We start from the raw sequence: 19,595 nt of genomic DNA, 5'->3' as shown, positions 1-19,595 counted from the left end.
AACGTTGAGTCACTTTTGCATGCACCTCTCCTCTCTAGAATTCTGAGTTTTCTCCTCCTTCTCTCTACAATCCTCCTGCTTCTCTCTAAAAGCTCTCACTTTCTACTTATTCTGATCATTATCTAGGGAGTGTTTGATCTCTTTCTTAGAGGCAAGAGTTTTCTTTCCATCAAACCAGCTGTGGTGTGAAGTTGGTACGTTAAAACCACTCAATCTTTGTAGTTTTGTGTTTTCTGATACATGCAAGCACTGTTCACCTTGCATGTGTTCTTCCTTCATCTTTCTCTGAATCTGTTTTTGTATTTTATTTTTTGTTTGGTCCCTGTTCACCGATCAGAATTTTAGAAGTGGTTGTTGGTCAGTCAAACGGTGAAAGCTTAAGAATTGTTGAGAGTATTCAAGGTAAAGGGAGCTAGTAATTTAATTATACTTTCTCTGTTGAAATTTATGTTTGAATGCTTGCATGTACGAATGATGATGTGTTTGATTGAATTGTATGTGAATTCTGTGTTTGGCCGAGACCTGTGAACTGGGTTGGCAGTTTCCTGGTGTAGACCGTTCGGTCTTTGCTGGTTCATATATGAGAGGATGTGAAATGTGAGAGATAGTCAAATAGGTTCACTAGGTTAGATTTAGATTAAATTTATACATCAAACTTAGAGTTTTAGAAGTTCAGAAAATATATTATTTAAGTATAGAGTGTGATATTCAGTATTCAATTGAAGTTTTACAAAATCATGTATATAACCGAACGGTCGTTGTTGACTGATCGGTCGTGTTCCTTACTCAGTCTTTAATTGGGTTTGGTCTAGTAGAGGTATTAGCTATTTCTAACCGTTCGGTCTAGTCGCAGTTTTTGATAATAAACTAATACTCAGTATAATCAAGTGCTCGGTCAAAGTTTTTAGAGTTCAGTTTGAGCTATGAGTGTTCGGTATAAGGTTTTCGGGTTTGGGCGTTAAGTTTTTAGTAGTCAGTTTTTCTATAGCGTTCGGTCGTTTCTTCTAGTATTTCTTATAGACAGTTCGGTTTTTCTCTCGGTTGGGTAGTGTGAAAGTGTTAGGTCTCCAATGTTCACAGGATTTCTCTTTATTATGATTGGCAATATAATTGATGTATGAATTGTATGTTGAGTATTGAAAATCTATACTTTAAAATATTGTGGAAGAGAATTTCAAGGAGGAATGTCTTGTGTATGGTTGTGGAATTGTAAAGTATGAATATGGATATGTTAAGCTGATGTTCATCCTGATATTCTATACTCATTCTCAAGTAGAGAGGAGTAGCTCATGTGTAAGAATGGCAGGAGGTCCTACCGCCTCAGGGTGTCGAGGTAGGTATTATGGGATTAACCTTAGGTAGTAGCTTGATTGGTGTTAGTTGTTTCACTACCACAATGGCAAGAATGTCTGTAGCTACATATTCATACAATCCGGATGGTCAAGTCATATAGTTCAGTTTATATATATATATATATATATATATATATATATATATATATATATATATATATATATATATATGTTATAATTAAATTACATTAGCTTAGCCTACTCTTTTCTTTTGTCTTGTTTTGTATGTTCGATTTTTCTTTTCTTTACGATGATCATCCTATAGATGTAAGCAGAAGGTGACAAGTGCTCAGTGGAGCAAGTATTGGAAGGAGAAGACCCAGTTGTGTAAGGTTATGACCGTTCGGTCATATGTGTAACTCGTTTTAGATAGGTCGTTTGATCCATAGGTTGCTTATGTTCTTTGTAAAATCGATCGGTTTATATATATATATATATATATATATATATATATATATATATATATATATATATATATATATATATATATATTTCATATTATCGTTCGGTCTATTTCTTTAAGTCTGTATCAAACTTATGCTACTCTGTAAAGTGTTAAATTTTATAGTTATTTTGGATAACTGTAATGATCAATACTTTACCAAATTCTCTATGAATTGATTTAGTATATGATTATATGTGATTAAATTATTATATAGTGTTATACTATATTTTAGGATGTTACATGTAACAATGAAAAAAATCTTTTAATTAGAAGAAATTAAAGATTATCAAAATACTTATAGTTATAAAAATAATATAAAATGATAATTGTTAATGTTATATATAATTTTAAAATGTTTATAAAAAGAAAAAAAATAAAAATTAATTTTTAAAATGTAAAAAATAGTAATTTAGTAAATTGAAATAATAATAATAATAATAAAAATTATTATTATTATTATTATTGATGTTATTAATTCATCTTGAATTAATCCATTACATAAAATGTATAAGGATACATTGCTGCAAATTTGAGAATGGATGATAACAATAATAATAAAATTTGAGAATAGATACATAAAATGTATAAAATTGAGAATGGATGATACATTGCTGCAAATTTGCACAAATAAAGGAAGATTGGAAAAATCTTTTCCCCCGCAAATCAATGTTCCAATTGATCATTTAAAGTGAACATGCAGTTAATCCCAAATCCATTTGAGGTAATCAACTATAACAATATATTCATTCAAAACGATGAACTTTTATTTTTTTAAAAAATAGGATGAATATAACTATTGAAGGAAAATATATTGAAAAACAATTAGTAAAGAAAATGATTGTAAAACCCTTATTTTATCATGTGATGGAAATGTGCGAATTTACTATTGATAAGGAAAGTGTGGAAACCAAAAATAATTTACATGCAAATCGAGATAAAATTTGCATATGAACTTTCTTCGCTCCATATTATCTTCTTAAAATATATTTTTATATATTAAAAATTTATAATAATTTTTAATCTATCAAATTACATCATTCAATAACTTTTATTAAAATTTTATCTCAATTTTCTTCATTTGTTATATATTATTGTTAATACATACATTTTTTTTCATCAAATTCACTCCCACAAATCCATCTTTCCAAACAAACATACCCTAAGATAAGAGAGACTTTGTAAGTTAAAGAAGAAAAGTGTAAGCTCAAATAAAAGAGGAAGTGAATTCAATAGACGGAAAGCCAATCCGGTGGAACGCAAGAGAAACAGAAATTATTAAAATGAATTTTAATTTGATATATATATCTCATGATATGGTAGAATAAGTTATAACTTTTCGTTCCATTTTCAACAATTTTAAGCATATAATACAAAGATGAATGAATTTCGGTGACAAAAATCCCCTAAAACTATAAATTATTGGTTGGTGTTTGATTTTATTTTCTTTCGTTGATACTTGATTTAGTTTTCATATTTATCTATTATGTACTTATAATAGGGATAAACATTTAGTTAAAGGTAAGATGCAAATCATTGTAAACTTTCTTAATAGAATACTTAAGATTAAGGCATAAGTTTAATTTGAATTAAGTGGGTTAATTCTTTTTAAGAGAGTTGGTAATTATGTTAAGGAAATAATCAATACAACATTTATGTTAATTAGTCAATTTTGTTAAGTAAATGGTTCATAAAGTATATTTTAGTTGTTTAACACTTTTTTTCTTTACAAATAGTGGTTATTGTTGTTTAGGAAGGGTTAATATGCTTTGTTGTGCTACTTGGTTAACTATGTTAGTTAGGATATGGTTTTGGTAAGATGTATAAGTCATGTTTTGATTTCTTGAATGTCTCTTCTTATTTCAAGGAATTAAATTAAACAATATTATATATCATAATTAAAAATAATAATTTATTTTTGTTTTTAAATTGAATGTATTTCTTGAATAAAATCGTTCAATTTAAATTAGTAAATCAAATCAGTCTTAGCAAATCCAGAGGTTTCTTAGACCATGTATGTAAACTCTACTCTAATATACAAAATAAACTAGATGTTTTGTAACTTTACTTATTCATTAGCTACACATAACACATAACACAAGTTAGAATGTTTTAAGAGAATGAATGAATTCAAATATAAAATTCAATTATTATAAAAATTTTCAAAACAGAGATAATCATATGATCATCTAATGAAATTAAACAAACCAGAGCCTCCGGTAAGATTTGTCTGATTTGATCATCTAGCATCTGTTAAGGCTTAAAAATTGATTTTTACCACTAATTTCGGCTGAAACTTGGATAATATTAATTAGACAAATTTTTGTTAATATTTAGTTCTCATTCAAAGCGTTGTGATTGCCATTTTCCACCATTTTGACAGGTCTATATGATATGACTTAAAGAAAACAAACATTATCTATTTTTAGTAGTCACACCATACAACTTTGAAACCAAAAATGTTTCTGGTTTGATAAGAGTTTAAATATAGAAGCTTGCATTTTCTTCTCCTACCTTCGAATTATAAAATATTAAAACAATGAAAATATATTTCATAAAATACATTTGATTACTTTTGATTTCATGTTACCGACATTCTTTATTGATTTCAAGATCAAATGATATCTTAAGAAGCTTGGTTAATATTAGTGGAATCATATATTTTCTTATTTATAAAACAACACATTAAACACTAATTGTTATATTTTAAGTTTAATTTGAGTAACCTCAATCTTACCAAATTTTTAAATACATGTGAAAATCTACTATTGTGTGGATTATACTTTAGTTAACATTTAATGATTTAAATAATTAATTGATTGATTGATGAAAGACCAAAACACAAATAAGATTTGCATACACAAAAATATATTTTTTATTTTTGATTTGTTTTGGTCTCAATGTTTTAAGTTTTGATTTGTTTTGGTGTCAATGTTTTAAGTTTTGATTATTTTTTTCTTTCAACATTTGTTTTTGGTTGAGTTTCGATTTAATTTGGTCATTTCCATTATATTTGTATAAACCATGTTAAAAAAGTGGTGAGTTAGTTATTTGTAACAAACACATGCCTATATATTAAATTTTTTAATATTCTTTTTGTTTTTTTATTTCTCTCTCCCTCTTTCTTCTCTCTTTTCTTCTCCAAATCATCGAGCAACACTATGTATGGGTGGGAGTAGTACTAGGACCATATGTGGCGCCACTTCTACTAGCCAAAACCACCAACGACTACACTGCTCACTACCAAAGGTCTCCTTAATGTCGTACCACACCTACTTTCTCTTTATCATTTTCTTCTCAAAATCTTACGATTTGGAGAAGCAGGGTAAACATCAGTGGTGAGCAAGTGACATACCATTACTGCAGTTATGTTTCCAATGGAGTATGGTGGTTTCAAATTTGGGTTTTGAAAGAGAAAGATGAAGGAGAAGGTAGTGCGTAACAATGTCAATAAGGCCTTTAGTAGTGACTAATGTCGTCGACAACTTTAGCTAATAAAGGTGATGCCAAGGCTGATCTTGGTGTTGCTCCCATGACCTACATATGGTACTACTATGGAGAAGAAGAAGGATGAGAGAGAAAAAAAAATCTAAAAGTATTCAAGAAAACAAAAAAAGAGAGTGTTTCGGTAACTAGGTCCGAGACTGATGTTCTTCCTTCCTTCTTACTCTGCCGATGCGATTTCCCACTACGTAAAAGTTCCTCTCCACGATATCGATTGGTTGTCACCTACAAGAAACACTCTGACGCTCAAGTCAGATTAGTTTCAAGGAGATCAAGGTGATAATTATTCAGAAAAGTGTCATTACTTGGACTTAAATCTCATATTTATAGACTCGATTCCTAATAATAATTATTAACTACTAATCAATACCATATCAATGCCGTATATTTTATTTCCTATTGCTTGTTATTTGGTCATTAAGCCATACGTTTTGTTCCTGATAGCATTAATTGACCTTTAATGCTTATCAGCAATCAACCAACTGCACCATGCCTGACCCCTCCGTCTTCGTCGATCGATCCAACTCCTCGTCAGGCCATGCCTCTTTTAGTGGCTATCGGGTATATTACATAAGCCCCCAAGCCCCGAGTGGCAGCTTACGCGAAGGGGTTTCACTATTCTGGTGTCAAAGTCGAATCAGAGTGACTGTTGGTAGGCTGACACATGACATATCGGTTGGAGCTGAAAGGTCGCGCGTTTCTGCCACTCGATTAATTCGAAATGAAGGGTTAGGATTTTCCTCTAAAAACACTATCGTTGGACGTGAAGGGTAAGATATTCTCCATCGTTGGATTTACCAACCATGAAGGGTGGTGATCTGTCCTTGAAACCGCTTTTGTATGCTATAAATAGGGAGAGGGTCCACCTGTTTTCGTCGCCTTCCTCTCTTCCTTTTTTGCACCGAACTTCGCTAAAAAAGGTGATTATGTCTTCTTCCACCTGGTCTACTGATGAGCTTGCCGATGAAAGTCGGGGGTACGCTGATGATGCAGTAGAGTCGTCGTTGTCGATGAGGTCCTCTATTATGGGGTCAGAAGGCGATAGTGGTCGTTCAGAAAACACTTCCGACGAAATAGTGTTGAATGTTGATAACTCACTTGAATGGTCCGAAGTCAACCCACCTCCTCTAGTAAAGGGATACCAATGAGCTCCTAATGAGGTTTGCGGTTACTTTCCATATTTCACCACTAGTGTTCCATAACGTTATTAGTTGAGCGAGTAGATTTGTTGGCCGACCTGAGGGATGCGGAATGCATTTCTTTAGTAGTGTGTAGACCAAATGAGCGGGTCTGTCATGGTTGCGAGGGTTATAGTTTAGACTTCTTATGTGTTTATGTTACCTTGTTTCCCGATTTAGGGGTACAAATTCCTTTTTTTGAGTTTCAGATGAGCGTCTTGCGGGAGTTAAATGTTTGCCCTACATAACTTCATCCCAACGGGTGGGCTTTCATGCAAGCCTTTAGTGTCCTTTGTACTGCCCTTGTCTTGATCCCTACACTGGCTTCCTTCCTCTATTTCTTTTGCGCTCTTCCTCATCCAAACAAATCTTGGATATCACTAACCTCTATAAAGGACAACCAACTATTTACTTTGTTCAATACATCGTAAAAAGATTTCAAAACTAACTTTTTCAAAGTTGCCATAAGAGATTCTGGTCGATCAAAGTTTTATTTCGACGACGACCAACCAAAATTCCCATTCTACTAGACTACGAATCCTAGAAAAGTGATTTCCTAGGCCAAGACTGATATGACTCAGAGGATCTAGATATCGTCGGTCAGATCGATCAGCTACCTCGGCGGACCTCGTCTCGCAAGCTCATCGGTCTACTCGGGTCTGACACTCTACGTGCTAGAGTATTCAGTAAGCTCTCCTTCACTTCCTATTTGTCGATTAGTCATTATTGACTGTCTAAATTTGTCTTATTATTTCAGATATATTTGGCGGGATGGAGAAACATCAAGCTTTTTTGCGCATTATGGCTCGTAAGAAAGATCTCGAGAAGTCAAGCGAAGGTACCTCATCTCCTTCGAAGATCGTTACACAAAAGGCTCCCCTTTCACATGTGAATCTCGTGTTGAAACTTTCAGACAATGAAAAGCCTTCGCTCGTTCCAGCTAAGCCTTCGAGTGCTGGTGTTCCGAAAGATGACACGAAGAGGAAGTTATCCCGTGACAAACCAGTTTCGTTCAACAAGAAGAGGAAGATCACTAGTCCTCTCCTTTCCGGTCCTCTTGATCCGCTCGTGCATGTTGCCAAGCGGCTACAGTATAACCTTACTCTCGAAGAGAAGATACATTTCAAACGGATGTCCCCAGGCAAAGCTCTTGACATGGCCTACGAGCTCAATGCCCGGGCTAGTATCTGCATGAATTGTGCTGCTGGTTCCACCAAGTCTTTGCCAGCGGAGGAATTGGACACCGTGCGTTAGGAGCTGGAAACTTCCCAAAAGGAAAATGTCGAGTTGTCTTGTCGTCTTGAAGAGGCCTTGAAAGCAGCTGAGGAAAGCCGGGAGAAAGCTGCCACCGCTTTAACTTAAGCTCAAGATGATCTCCGCCAACTTAAGCGAACCAATGATGATTTGAAATTGGATCTTCATAAAGCTACTTCTCAATATCAAACTTTAGTTAAAGAAATGGATTCTCTTGTTTCTGCTCGGGATAAGTTAGCTGCTGAAAATTTATCACTAGAAGACAAGATCTGCAATGAATGCCTTACCGGTTTTGAGCAGGGCATTGCCCAATGTCACTACTTCTTTAATACTCCCCATAATCATGCTGGATTTGACATCATGAAAGTTTTGGTGGACGACCAGCTAGTAACCTTGTCGATCCCGAAAGCAATTAATACCGAGGCCACTGCTGAAGCCGCACCTTCAGCCGGTCTAGCTACTGCTGAAGGAACTTTGAATGTCGCTTCTGGTGTTGAAAATACTGTTACTTAGTTTACGTTCTCCTTTAAACTTGTAACTTCACGCTCTTAATTTGTTCCACCTTAGTTTCTATTTTCTTTCTGTAGAAGCTTTTGGTTATGACCGAAGGGCTGTTTTGCTATATAACTACATGTATTGACTGTTCTACATAATGCTTACCTTCTTTTTCAGCCCCAATTTCTATTACTGCGATGAGAAATATATTTTATAACCGATCGTTGATGCATTTTAATCTTCGTCTCTCTAACTTCGAACTTTCTACGTTGAGCGGGGATTTCTGAAGTCAATTTTCAGACTTCCCCCGAGCGGGTTGCGGTAGGAGTTATTTTTTTGACTTTCTGTGTTGAACGGGGATTTCTAAAGTCATTTTTCTGACTTCCCCCCGAGCAGCTTGCGGCAGGAGTCATTTTTCTGACTTCCTGCGTTGAGCGGGGATTTCTGAAGTCATTTTTCTGACTTCCCCCCGAACGGCTTGAGGCAGGAGTTATTTTCTGACTTCCTACGTTGAGCGGGGATTTCTAAAGTCATTTTCTGACTTCCCCCGAGCGGCTTGAGGCAGGAGTCATTTTCTTGACTTCCTACGTTGAGCGGAGATTTCTGAAGTCATTTTTCTGACTTCCCCCTGAGCGGCTTGCGGCAGGAGTCATTTTTCGGACTTTCTCGATGAGCGGAGATTTCTGAAGTCATTTTTCTAACTTCCCCTCGAGCGGCTTGAGGTAGGAGTCATTTTTCTGACTTCCTACGTTGAGTGGGGATTTCTGAAGTCATTTTTCTGACTCCCCCGAGCGGCTTGAGGTAAGAGTCATTTTTCCGACTTCCTGCATTAAGCGGGGATTTCTAAAGTAATTTGTCTAACTTACCCTGAATGGCTTAAGGCAGGAGTCATTTTCCTGACTTCCTGCGTTGAGCGGGAATTTCTGAAAACATTTTTCTGACTTCTCCTCGAGCGGCTTGAGACAAGTGTCATTTTTCTGACTTTCTGCGATGAGCGGGGATTTCTGATGTCATTTTTCTGACTTCCCCCCGAGCGACTTGAGGCAGGAGTCATTTTTCTGACTTTCTGGGTTGAGCGAGGATTTCTGAAGTCATTTTTCTGACCTCCTGCGTTGCATGTAAACTTTTCGTCAAACAAGAAAATATGGTGGAACATTTGATATTATTCATTGCTTTAGCCTTACAATAATCACTTAGCTAAAATAAAATTTCAAATGGGAAGTGTTCCATGTATTAGGTATGACCTTCCCGGTCGGATGTTCCAGTCGATATGCACCATTATTTAAACTTTCTCGGACTCTGAACGGTCCTTCCCAATTGGCTGCCAATTTTTCATGCGCTGCCTTTTTCCGAGCATCAACTGTTTTGCGCCATACTAAGTCACCTTCAACAAATTGTCTTGGCCGAACTTTAGTGTTATATCTTCGTGCTACCAACCTTTTTTGAGCTTTTGTCTGCACGACCGCCACATCTCTTCTTTCTTGTAGCACATCTAAGTTGGCCCTTAGTTGTTCTTCATTCAAAGTCATATCCCCCAATTGTCTCCTCACGGTCGACTCTCCTACTTCCACTGGCAACATTGCATATGTCCCATAAGTTAGATTAAAAGGTAACTCTCCGGTTGTGCCGTGTGGGGAACAACGATAACCCCATAGTACCTGTTGAAGCTCATCCACCCACGCCCCCTTTGACTCCCCGAGTCGCTTCTTCAACTCCTGAACAATGATTTTATTCGCTGCTTCGACCTTCCCGTTCGTTTGGGATGCTCCATCGAGCTCGTAACAGGAGTGATTCCCAAGCCTTTATAAAAAGCAACAAGTTTTTTTATCCACAAACTGTCTACCATTGTTAGTGATAATTGTTTTTGGCAGGCCAAAACGAGAAATCAGCCTCCAAACGAACTTTTAAACCTGTGCAGCAGAAATGTTTGCAAGAGATTCAGCTTCCACCCACTTAGTAAAGTAATCTACTACCACCAGCAAAAATTTCTTTTGCGCTCTACCGACGGGGAAGGGTCCCACAATATCCATTCCCCATTGGGCAAACGGCCAAGGAGACACGATGCCATATAACTCTGTTGCGGGGGCGTTGAAAACATTACCATGCTTTTGCTAACTTATACATTTTTGCGCGAAATCAACACAGTCTTTCTCCATTGTTGTCCAAAAAAATTCGGCCCTCAATATTTGAGCTCTGAGTGCTCGACCGCCCGTATGCTTGCCGCAAATCCCTTCGTGCAGCTCCCTCATAACATACTCGGCCTCCTCCATGAACAAACACTTCATCATTGGCGTGGTGTAACCCCTTCTGTACAAATCTCCTCCCACAATGAGATATCTGGCAATCATCTTTGCATCTTTAACTTGAAGGAATTTCCCTTCCTCTTGCTCCTTAATCAGCTGGATAACCTCCTTCCTCCAATCGGCTTGCCCGACCGTGTTACACACGTGGAGGCATTCGATTGTTGGTCTCATTAGAACTTGTCTAATAACTGAGGACAATTGCCCCTTCTCTTGACAGCCTATCTGCCCGAACATTTTCCTCCCAAGGAATATGCTTCAACTCTACCGACTTAAACTGAGCTTCCAACTGTTTTGGCTTTGTGAAAGTATTACAATAATTGATCGTCCTTAACCTGAAAATTGCCACTCATATGCCCCTCGACCAACTGAGAGTTCGTCCGACATTTTATAAATTCGGCTCTTAAGTCATGCGCCAACTCCATGCCAGCTAACAAAGCCTCATACTCCGCCTGATTATTGCTGACTTTAAACCCAAAAAGTAACGACTGCTAGACCAGCAAGCCGTCCGGTCCTTCGAGGACAATTCCTGCTCCTCCACCATGTTTATTGGATGATCCATCAACAAAGAGCTTCCAACGTCTTACGACACCCTCCTCTACAAGCAACTCAGCCGCGAAGTTAGCCAAATGTTGACCTCGTACCGACCCACGTGGCTCGTAACGCAAACCAAACTCTGAGAGCTTTACTGACCATCCCACCATTCCACCCGCCAGGACGGGTTTTCGCAAGATTTTAGCTACCGGGTGGTCAGTTCTAACTACCTCCTAGTGTCCCTGAAAATAGGGTCTAAGGCGACGAGCGACATTGAGCAAGGACAGAGCCACCTTCTCCACCTGCTATTAACAAGTTTCAGCATCCTTGAGACTCTTACTTACAAAGTATGTTAATTTGAACTCCAGGGTTTCTTGCACCAATGCAACACTAACTGCCTCATATGTTGTCGCCAAGAAGAGTTGCAATTCATGCTCTGGCTTTGGCCGCCCCATGACAGGTGGTTCGGTAAGAATCTCTTTAACCTCTTTAAAGGCCTCCTCACAATGATCACTCCAACATCCTTGGGCATCCTTCTTCATTACCTTAAGTATAGGCCGTATACGCTCGGCTAGTCTAGGTATAAACCGAGATAAAGATGTTAGATGCCCCACTAGCCTTTGAACTTCTTTGATATTTTGTAGGCTTCTCATCTCTAGCACCGCCCTGCATTTATCAGGGTTGGCCTTGATTCCCCGAGCGGTTAGCATAAAACCCATAAACTTTCCCGCTAGGACGCCAAACGTGCACTTTGTCGGGTTTAACCGCATCCCAAACCTGCGTACTTGCTCAAACACTTCTTCTAAATCTTTCACATGTTCCTCTACCGACCGACTTCTTACAACCATGTCATCCACATACACCTCCATGCATTTCCCAATCTGCTGCTGGAAAACCTTGTCCATTAGTCGCTGATATGTGGTCCCCACATTCTTCAAATCGAAGGGCATTACATCATAACAATAATTAGATCGTTCAGTTATGAAGGTTGTTTCCTCGCGGTCCGGGTGGTACTTGGGAATTTGGTTATACCAAGAATACACATCCAAAAAGCTAAGCACCTGATATCCCGAAGCTCCATCTACCAGTCCATTAATACTAGGAAGATGATACACATCTTTCGGACATGCTCGGTTCAAATTAGTAAAATTCGTGCACATCCTCCATTGTCCGTTGGATTTCTTCACCATTACCACGTTAGCCAACCACGTAGTGTACTTCACCTCGTGAATAAAGCCTGCTTCCATAAACTTTCGGACCTCTTCATCCATCGCTCTTCTTTTTTTCGCTCTCAACCTCCTCTTCTTATGCACAACTTGGCGTGCATCCTTGAACAATGATAACTTGTGGGAAATTATGTCAGGATGAATTCCCGGCATGTCAGCTGCAGTCCACGCAAATAGATCTTTGTTCGTAGTTAAAACCCGACCAACCTCTCGAGTCTGAATTTCAGTAAGACTTCGCCCAATGGTAGTACTCTGCTCTTTCGTCCTTCCCAGTACGAAAGGATGTACCTCACCCAACGGCTCCATCCGGCCCTCTAGATTAACTCTGGGATCCAGCTCCGCCATGACGACCTCTGAACGCTATACCTGCTTAGTTGAAACCCATGGTTTTACTTTTAACCCCGCGACATAGCACTCTCGAGACACCTTCTGATCTGCTCAGATAACACATATTTTTTCGTCATCGGGTGGGTACTTTAACGTTAGATGAGGCGTGGATACAATGGCCCCGAAGGCATTCAAACATGGACGACCTAGCAAGACATTGTATGAGGTATTAGCTTCCACCAACAAAATCCTGATCTTCAGTTCCTTGGCCTTTTTCTTAGTCCCCAAGCACATTCTTAGGTCGACGTAACCCCTCGTATCTACCCTCTCACCTGCAAATCCTAAAATTTGCTCATGGAAAGACATGATCATGTCCTATGATATCTGTTGAAAAGTCTTCCAATATAAGATATTGGCCGAACTTCCTTGGTCGACCAGAACCTTTCCCACACTATACCGAGCGATCACTGTCGTTATGACCATAGGGCGTCTTGATTAGGGTCAGGAGCATGAAAATCTTCATCCGAAAATGTATTTCTGGGCATTGACCTTCTTGTTACCTCCGCACGATTAACACTATGCAAACTTCTCAAGTGTCACTTTTGCACCGATGTCGAAGGTCCTCCGTCAGCAAATCCTCTCGAAATAATGTTGATGACGCCCCGCAAAGTGATTAAAGTGGTCCATAAACATCTTGAGTGTCTCTTCTCTCCTCTGCCTCATCCGAACTAGAGCGAGATACGTTAACCCCTGTGTTCTGCTAGATGCATACTGTTGACTGAACAAATACCTTAACGTTGCAAACCCATCCACAGTCCCAGGTTGCAGTGAGTGAAACCAATCCAAAGCCTCGTCTTTTAAGGACAACGAGAAGACCCTACACTAAACCAGGTCATCCGAGGAATAAACCGCCATGGCGTCCACTAAGGATCTAATATGCTTCTCAGGACCTGTCAATCCGCCATACTTTTCCATTACTGGGAGCACCTTATTTTCAGGCACGACTGTCCTCATCACGGTTGCGGTAAAATGGTGAAGCCCCTCGGCCTGATCAGGGCGTTCAATAAGCGCTAAATGATTCTCCCGGACCAGATTATTCGAGACTTGATTCTCCACATTGTGACCAGCCCGATTCTCTGCATTTCGCCCATCTTGATTCTCTACGTTTTGTCCAGCTTGATTCTCTGTGTTTCGCCCCCCATCCTGGGTATCACGCCTTGAAACATTGGTTACTTCCCTTGTTCCATTATCATGCACTGCGTGACTACTCTCCCCCCGTTCTCCAAATTGATAGCTTCATTATTCACTGACTACGCCGATTGTCCTCTCAGCCCGTTGCCCCGATCAGCTCTTATCGCTACCATCTCAGCCCTCAATTCCTGCATTTGCCTTTGCATTTCCTATATCACCTGCAACTGAAGCTCCTCTGCCATCATGGTCTCACTTGGGTTTCTTCTGCACTCTCAGCCCCACGGTGGGCGCCAAAATGTTTCGGTAACTGGGACCGAGACTGCTGTTCTTCCTTCCTCCTTACTCTGTTGATGCGATTTCCCACTACGTAAAAGTTCCTCTCCACGATACCGATCGGTTGTCACCTACAAGAAACACTCTGATGCTGAAGTCAGATTAGTTTCAAGGAGATCAAGGTGATAATTATTCAGAAAAAGGTGTCATTACCTAGACTTAAATCTCATATTTATAGACCTGATTCCTAATACAAACTATTAACGGCTAATTATACCATATCAATGCCGTATATTTTATTTCCTATTGCTTGTTATTTGGTCATTAAAGCCATACGTTCTGTTCCTGATAGCATTAATTGACCTTTAATGCTTATCAGCAATCAGCCAACCGCACCATGCCTGACCCCTCCATCTTCGCCGATCGGTCCTACTCCTTGTCAGGCCATGCCTCTTTTAGTGGCTATCGGGTATATTACAGAGAGTATGAAACTAATTAATATATTGACATGCGTTCTTTATGAAAGATAACTCAACACTCTTAATACCATTTATATAAATCTAACTAAAAAAATGAAAATGAATCCATTTAACATAATGGAACATGATTAAACAAAAAACAAATATTTAGACAAAATCAAATCAAAGTCCAAAATATAAAAATTAAAATAATAATTAAACCTAAATAAAAAAAGAAGGCTTTAATTTCTCATTAGCATCAAAACTTTTTAAATATATCAATAAATAATTTAATATTTTGTCAGAATTCAAAACTTAATTATCGACCGTTCGGTCTCCATCATACTCACTACCGCTCGGTCTCATTCATTATTCCGTCTTTAACCACTCGGCTCTTCATTCCCACCGCTCGGTTTCATCTTCCACCACTCTATTCTTCATCACCGTTCGGTTTTATCTTCCACCACTCGATTCTTCATCACCACTCGGTTTCATCTTTCACCACTTGGCTCTTCATCATCCCCACCGCTTGGTTCCATCTTCCACCACTCGGTTCTTCATTCCACCGCTCAGTTTCCTGACCATTATCGCTTCTTTGACCAACTACTTATTGTTATGTGTAACTGCTTATTGTTTTCTATTATTCTCTTTTCCTCTGTATAAATAGGTATTAACGTTTATCTCTTTGTAATGTTTTTTTCACATTAATCAAAATACTTTTCATCTATCTTCTCAAAGCGCTGTCTCTGTTCTTCTTCTTTTTCAATCTTAATTTGTAAGTTTGCTTTCTCCTTTCTGCCATAATGCCTGTAAAAGCAAAAGTAACCGATGTCATTTCCTCTTACTGCACTGGTGAGCATAGCTACATCGATAAAAGAACTAATAATTGTAGTGTCTGTCATACTGCTATATAGAAAAGGCTTCCTTTTCCTCATAGCACATCTCATATTTTAAATGCTTTTGACCTTATTCATATTGATATTTGGGGACCTTGTTCCAATCCTTCACTACATTCTCATAGATATTTTCTAACCATAGTGGATGATCATACTAGATATACATGAATTCATTTAATGAAAACCAAATCTAAAACTCGCCAACATATTATTCATTTTATTGCATATGTTAAAAACCAATTTAAAGCCAACATCAAGACCGTTCGGTCTGATAATGGAAGCGAGTTTTCCATGACAGATTTGTTCAATTATGAAGGTATCATACATCCAACATCTTGCATTGAAACCCCTCAACAAAATGGTATAGTTGAGAGGAAACATCAACATCTTTTAAATGTTACTAGAGCTTTACTTTTTCACTCTAAAACTCCTCTGCATTTCTGGACTTATGTTAACTATGCTGCTCTCCTCATTAATATTATGCCTACTCCTTTTCTCAATAATAACTCTCCACATGAAATGTTATATCAAATAGTTATTGATTTTTCCAGATTAAAGGTTTTTGGTTGCCTTTATTATGTTAGCACCCTTCAAGCCAATAGGAAGAAACTTGATCCTCGTTCCAAACCTAGTCTCTTTCTTGGTTTGCATCCTACTACAAAAGGTTACATTACATATGACCTTGCCACTCATGATATTAAAGTTTCTTGAAATGTTTTTCTTGAATCTTAATTTCCAAATCTTACTCATGATGATGCTACTGACATTTCTATACCTTTACATTATACCACACAGGTTTTTGATGATGATAACATTCAGCCAATTGTTCCCTCTCATAATCTGCCTATAATTGATAACCATGCCCAGGATAATGTAGAAAACGAATCTCACACCCCTAGACGAACAACTAGAGTTAGAAAAATCCCTGCATACCTAAAAGATTTCCAAATATCTTCATACAACACCACAAACACTAAATATCCTATTGATAATGTTTTGACTTTCGATAGATTATCTCCTGCCTATAAGTCCTTCATTTTTCCCACAGATAGTCTTTTTGATCCCCACGATTACAAAGAAGCCACGCAACATGCTCATTGGCGGAAAGCGATGCAGGAAGCTCTCACTACACTCGCTCAGAACAAAACTTGCACTTTCACCACTCTTCCTTCTCACAAGAAAGCCATCGACTGTAAGTGGGTATATAAAACCAAGCACAAGGCCGACGACACAATTGAAAGCTTCAAGGCTCGTCTCGTCGCAAAGGGGTATACACAATTAGAAGGTATTGATTATTTTGACACTTTCTCACCAGTTGTTAAACTTACTACCGTTCAATTAGTTTTATCTCTGGCGGCTGCAAAGAATTGGTATCTAAGACAACTAGACGTCAACCATGCCTTCTTGCACGACGACTTAAACGAGGAAGTCTACATGCAACCCCCACCAGATATCACTCTTTCCGCTCCAAATCAAGTGTGTCTCTTGCACAAATCTCTCTATGGCTTGAAGCAAGCCAGTAAACAATGGTATGACAAGCTGTCTTCTTTCCTTCTCTCTCATAAATTTACTCAAACATCTGGTGACCACTCTTTATTTACTCATCACAATGGTGATACAATCACTATCTTATTAATCTATGTCGATGATATTATCCTTATTGGCAATAACATGCATACAATTGATAATATTACTGCTCTGCTAAATGACAATTTCAAAATAAAAAATATGGGTAACTTGTCTTACTTCTTGGATTTCGAGGTTGCTCGTAACTCTACAAGAATTCATTTATCGCAACGCAAATATGCGCTAGATCTTCTCAACGAAACTATGATGCTCGCTACTACCCCTGTTAGCACGCCTATGAATTTTTCCACAAAAATATCTTCCGAAGGAGAGCTGCTTGACGACCCTACTGTCTTTCGTCGATTGATTGGGCGCCTTATTTACCTCACCAGCACCTGTCCAGACATCACATATGCCATTCACCCTCTTAGCCAGTATGTTGCATCACCAACGCAAGCTCACTACCAAGCTGCCTTCCGCATTCTTAGATACATCAAAAGTACTCCTGGTCAAGGTATATTTCTCAAAGCCACCAACAATGTTACCTTAAAGGCCTACAATGATTCTGATTGGGCTGGATGTCCTGACTCCCGTAAATCCACCATCGGCTATATTGTTTACCTAGGAGATTCACCAATTTCATGGAGGTTTAAAAAGCAATCCATTGTCTCTCGTAGTTCCTCTGAAGCCGAATATCGTGCCCTTGCACAAACCGTTTGCGAAATTCAATGGCTTAGCCACCTCATGAGTGACCTTCACCTCCCTTTCTCCCAACTTGCCACCATCTTCTGCGATAATCAATCCGCCATCAAGATTGCTACTAATCAAGTCTTTCACGAACAAACAAAACATATTGAGATAGACTGCCACTTAATCCGTGAGAAAGTTCAACAAGGAATTGTTAAACTTCTCCCTGTTCATTCCACTCTCCAACTTGCTGATATTCTGACAAAACCGCTTCCTCCTTCTCCATTCCACAACATTAATTCCAAGCTTGGCACTATAGACATCTATGCCCAACTTGAGGGGAGCTGTTAGAATTCAAAAACTTAATTATCGACCATTCGGTCTCCATCATACTCATTACTGCTCGATCTCATTCATGCTTTCGTCTTTCATCACTCGGTCTCATTCATGCTTCCGTCTTTCACCACTCGGCTCTTCATTCCCATCGCTCGGTTTCATCTTCCACCACTCGATTCTTCATCACCGCTCGATTTCATCTTCCACCACTCGGTTCTTCATCACCACTCGGTTTATCTTTCATCACTCGGCTCTTCATCCCCACCGCTCAATCCTGACCATTATCGCTTCTCTGACCAATTACTTATTGTTATGTGTAACTGCTTATTGTTTTCTGTTATTCTCTTTTCCTTTGTATAAATAAGCATTAACGCCTATTTCTTTTTAACGTTTTTTTCACATTAATCAAAATACTTTTCATCTATCTTCTCAAAGCGCTACCACCTGTATTCTTCTTCTCTTTAAATCTCAGTTTGTAAGTTTGCTTTCTCCTTTTTGCTATAATGCCTACAAAATGTAGAACAACTTTGTCTGGAATTTACTCTTGATATTTCTATACATATATTAGATGACGTGGGTCTCCTCAACACTTTTAAAAATTAACCTCGTTTGCAATTGAACACTAATTATTATATATTAAGTTTAATTCGAATAACTTCGATCGTATCACATAATGTTGTTTTTAAATATATCTACATGTTGGACTAGATTATAGTCAACATTTAACTATTTAACGCCTAATTAACCGATTAATGAAAGGCAAGAATACATACAAGATTTTCATATATACAATTGCAATTCTACTCAACAAAACATATGTTAAAAGAGTGGTTAAATTACTTATTCATATTTCTTATTTGTTAGCATAAAAACTTTTTAACAATAACAATGAATAATTAAATGTTTCTATACATATATTAGATAATGTGGGTCTCAAAACTTTTCAAGAATTAACTTTTATTGCAATTGAGTAACAGAAGTTCCACGTGGTGAAGTTAATAAGAATTTAAAACAATAACAATAGTATAAGAATGGAGAGAATCGAACGAGTACCCTGTTTAAATATGCGGATGGAACAAAATATAATTGGTTTTCTAAATACACTCTCGTTTATTAGTGAAATATTTAGGGCTTCTTCTTTTGAGAGAGTGAATTTGAGAGCATTTGAAAATAATTTTTTTTTGTCGTTTATTTGAGTGAATTTGAAGGTAAATGAGAGTGAATTTGAAAATAAATTTTTTTAATTTGTCACGTCAATACAATTCTACACTAATTCTCATAAATTTTATTTTCAAATTTACTCTTATTTACCTCCAAATTCACTCAAATAAACGATAAAAAAAATTATTTTCAAATTCTCTCAAATCTCTCAAATCCACTCAAAAGAACAATGTCTTAGATTTAGTAGCACTAAACGTGATATTAAGAACATATTAAGTACTATGGAGAATTTAGGAAACACTAGTTGTCGCGCATTCTTTTTCTTTCTAATATGATTGACTCAAAAAAATTATTATTAAAACTCATAGTGTAGCGTGTCATGTCAAAAGTGCCATGTGTTAAAATAGAACATGTT

The 19,595-nt window shown here is 37.7% G+C and overlaps 1 protein-coding gene across 1 annotated transcript; it reads right to left on the bottom strand.

The window, feature by feature from the left end:
• Positions 1 to 9,418: 9,418 nt before the first annotated feature.
• Positions 9,419 to 11,229, bottom strand: LOC148205889 (uncharacterized). Its single transcript, XM_088105613.1, has 4 exons — positions 11,023 to 11,229; positions 10,861 to 10,977; positions 10,482 to 10,750; positions 9,419 to 10,025 (listed from the first exon to the last, which is right to left on the bottom strand). The coding sequence occupies exons 1-4, from the start codon at positions 11,227 to 11,229 to the stop codon at positions 9,419 to 9,421; spliced, it is 1,200 nt and encodes a 399-aa protein (XP_087961739.1).
• Between the last annotated feature and the right edge of the window lie 8,366 nt (positions 11,230 to 19,595).

This window comes from Vigna umbellata, chromosome 1 (genome assembly GCF_029865625.1).
Source record: "Vigna umbellata cultivar VRB3 chromosome 1, Vumbellata_1.0, whole genome shotgun sequence".
In the NCBI taxonomy this organism is placed as follows: domain Eukaryota; kingdom Viridiplantae; phylum Streptophyta; class Magnoliopsida; order Fabales; family Fabaceae; genus Vigna; species Vigna umbellata.
Note: the sequence above shows the minus strand (reverse complement) of the source record. Positions and strands in the feature narration are given on the sequence as shown.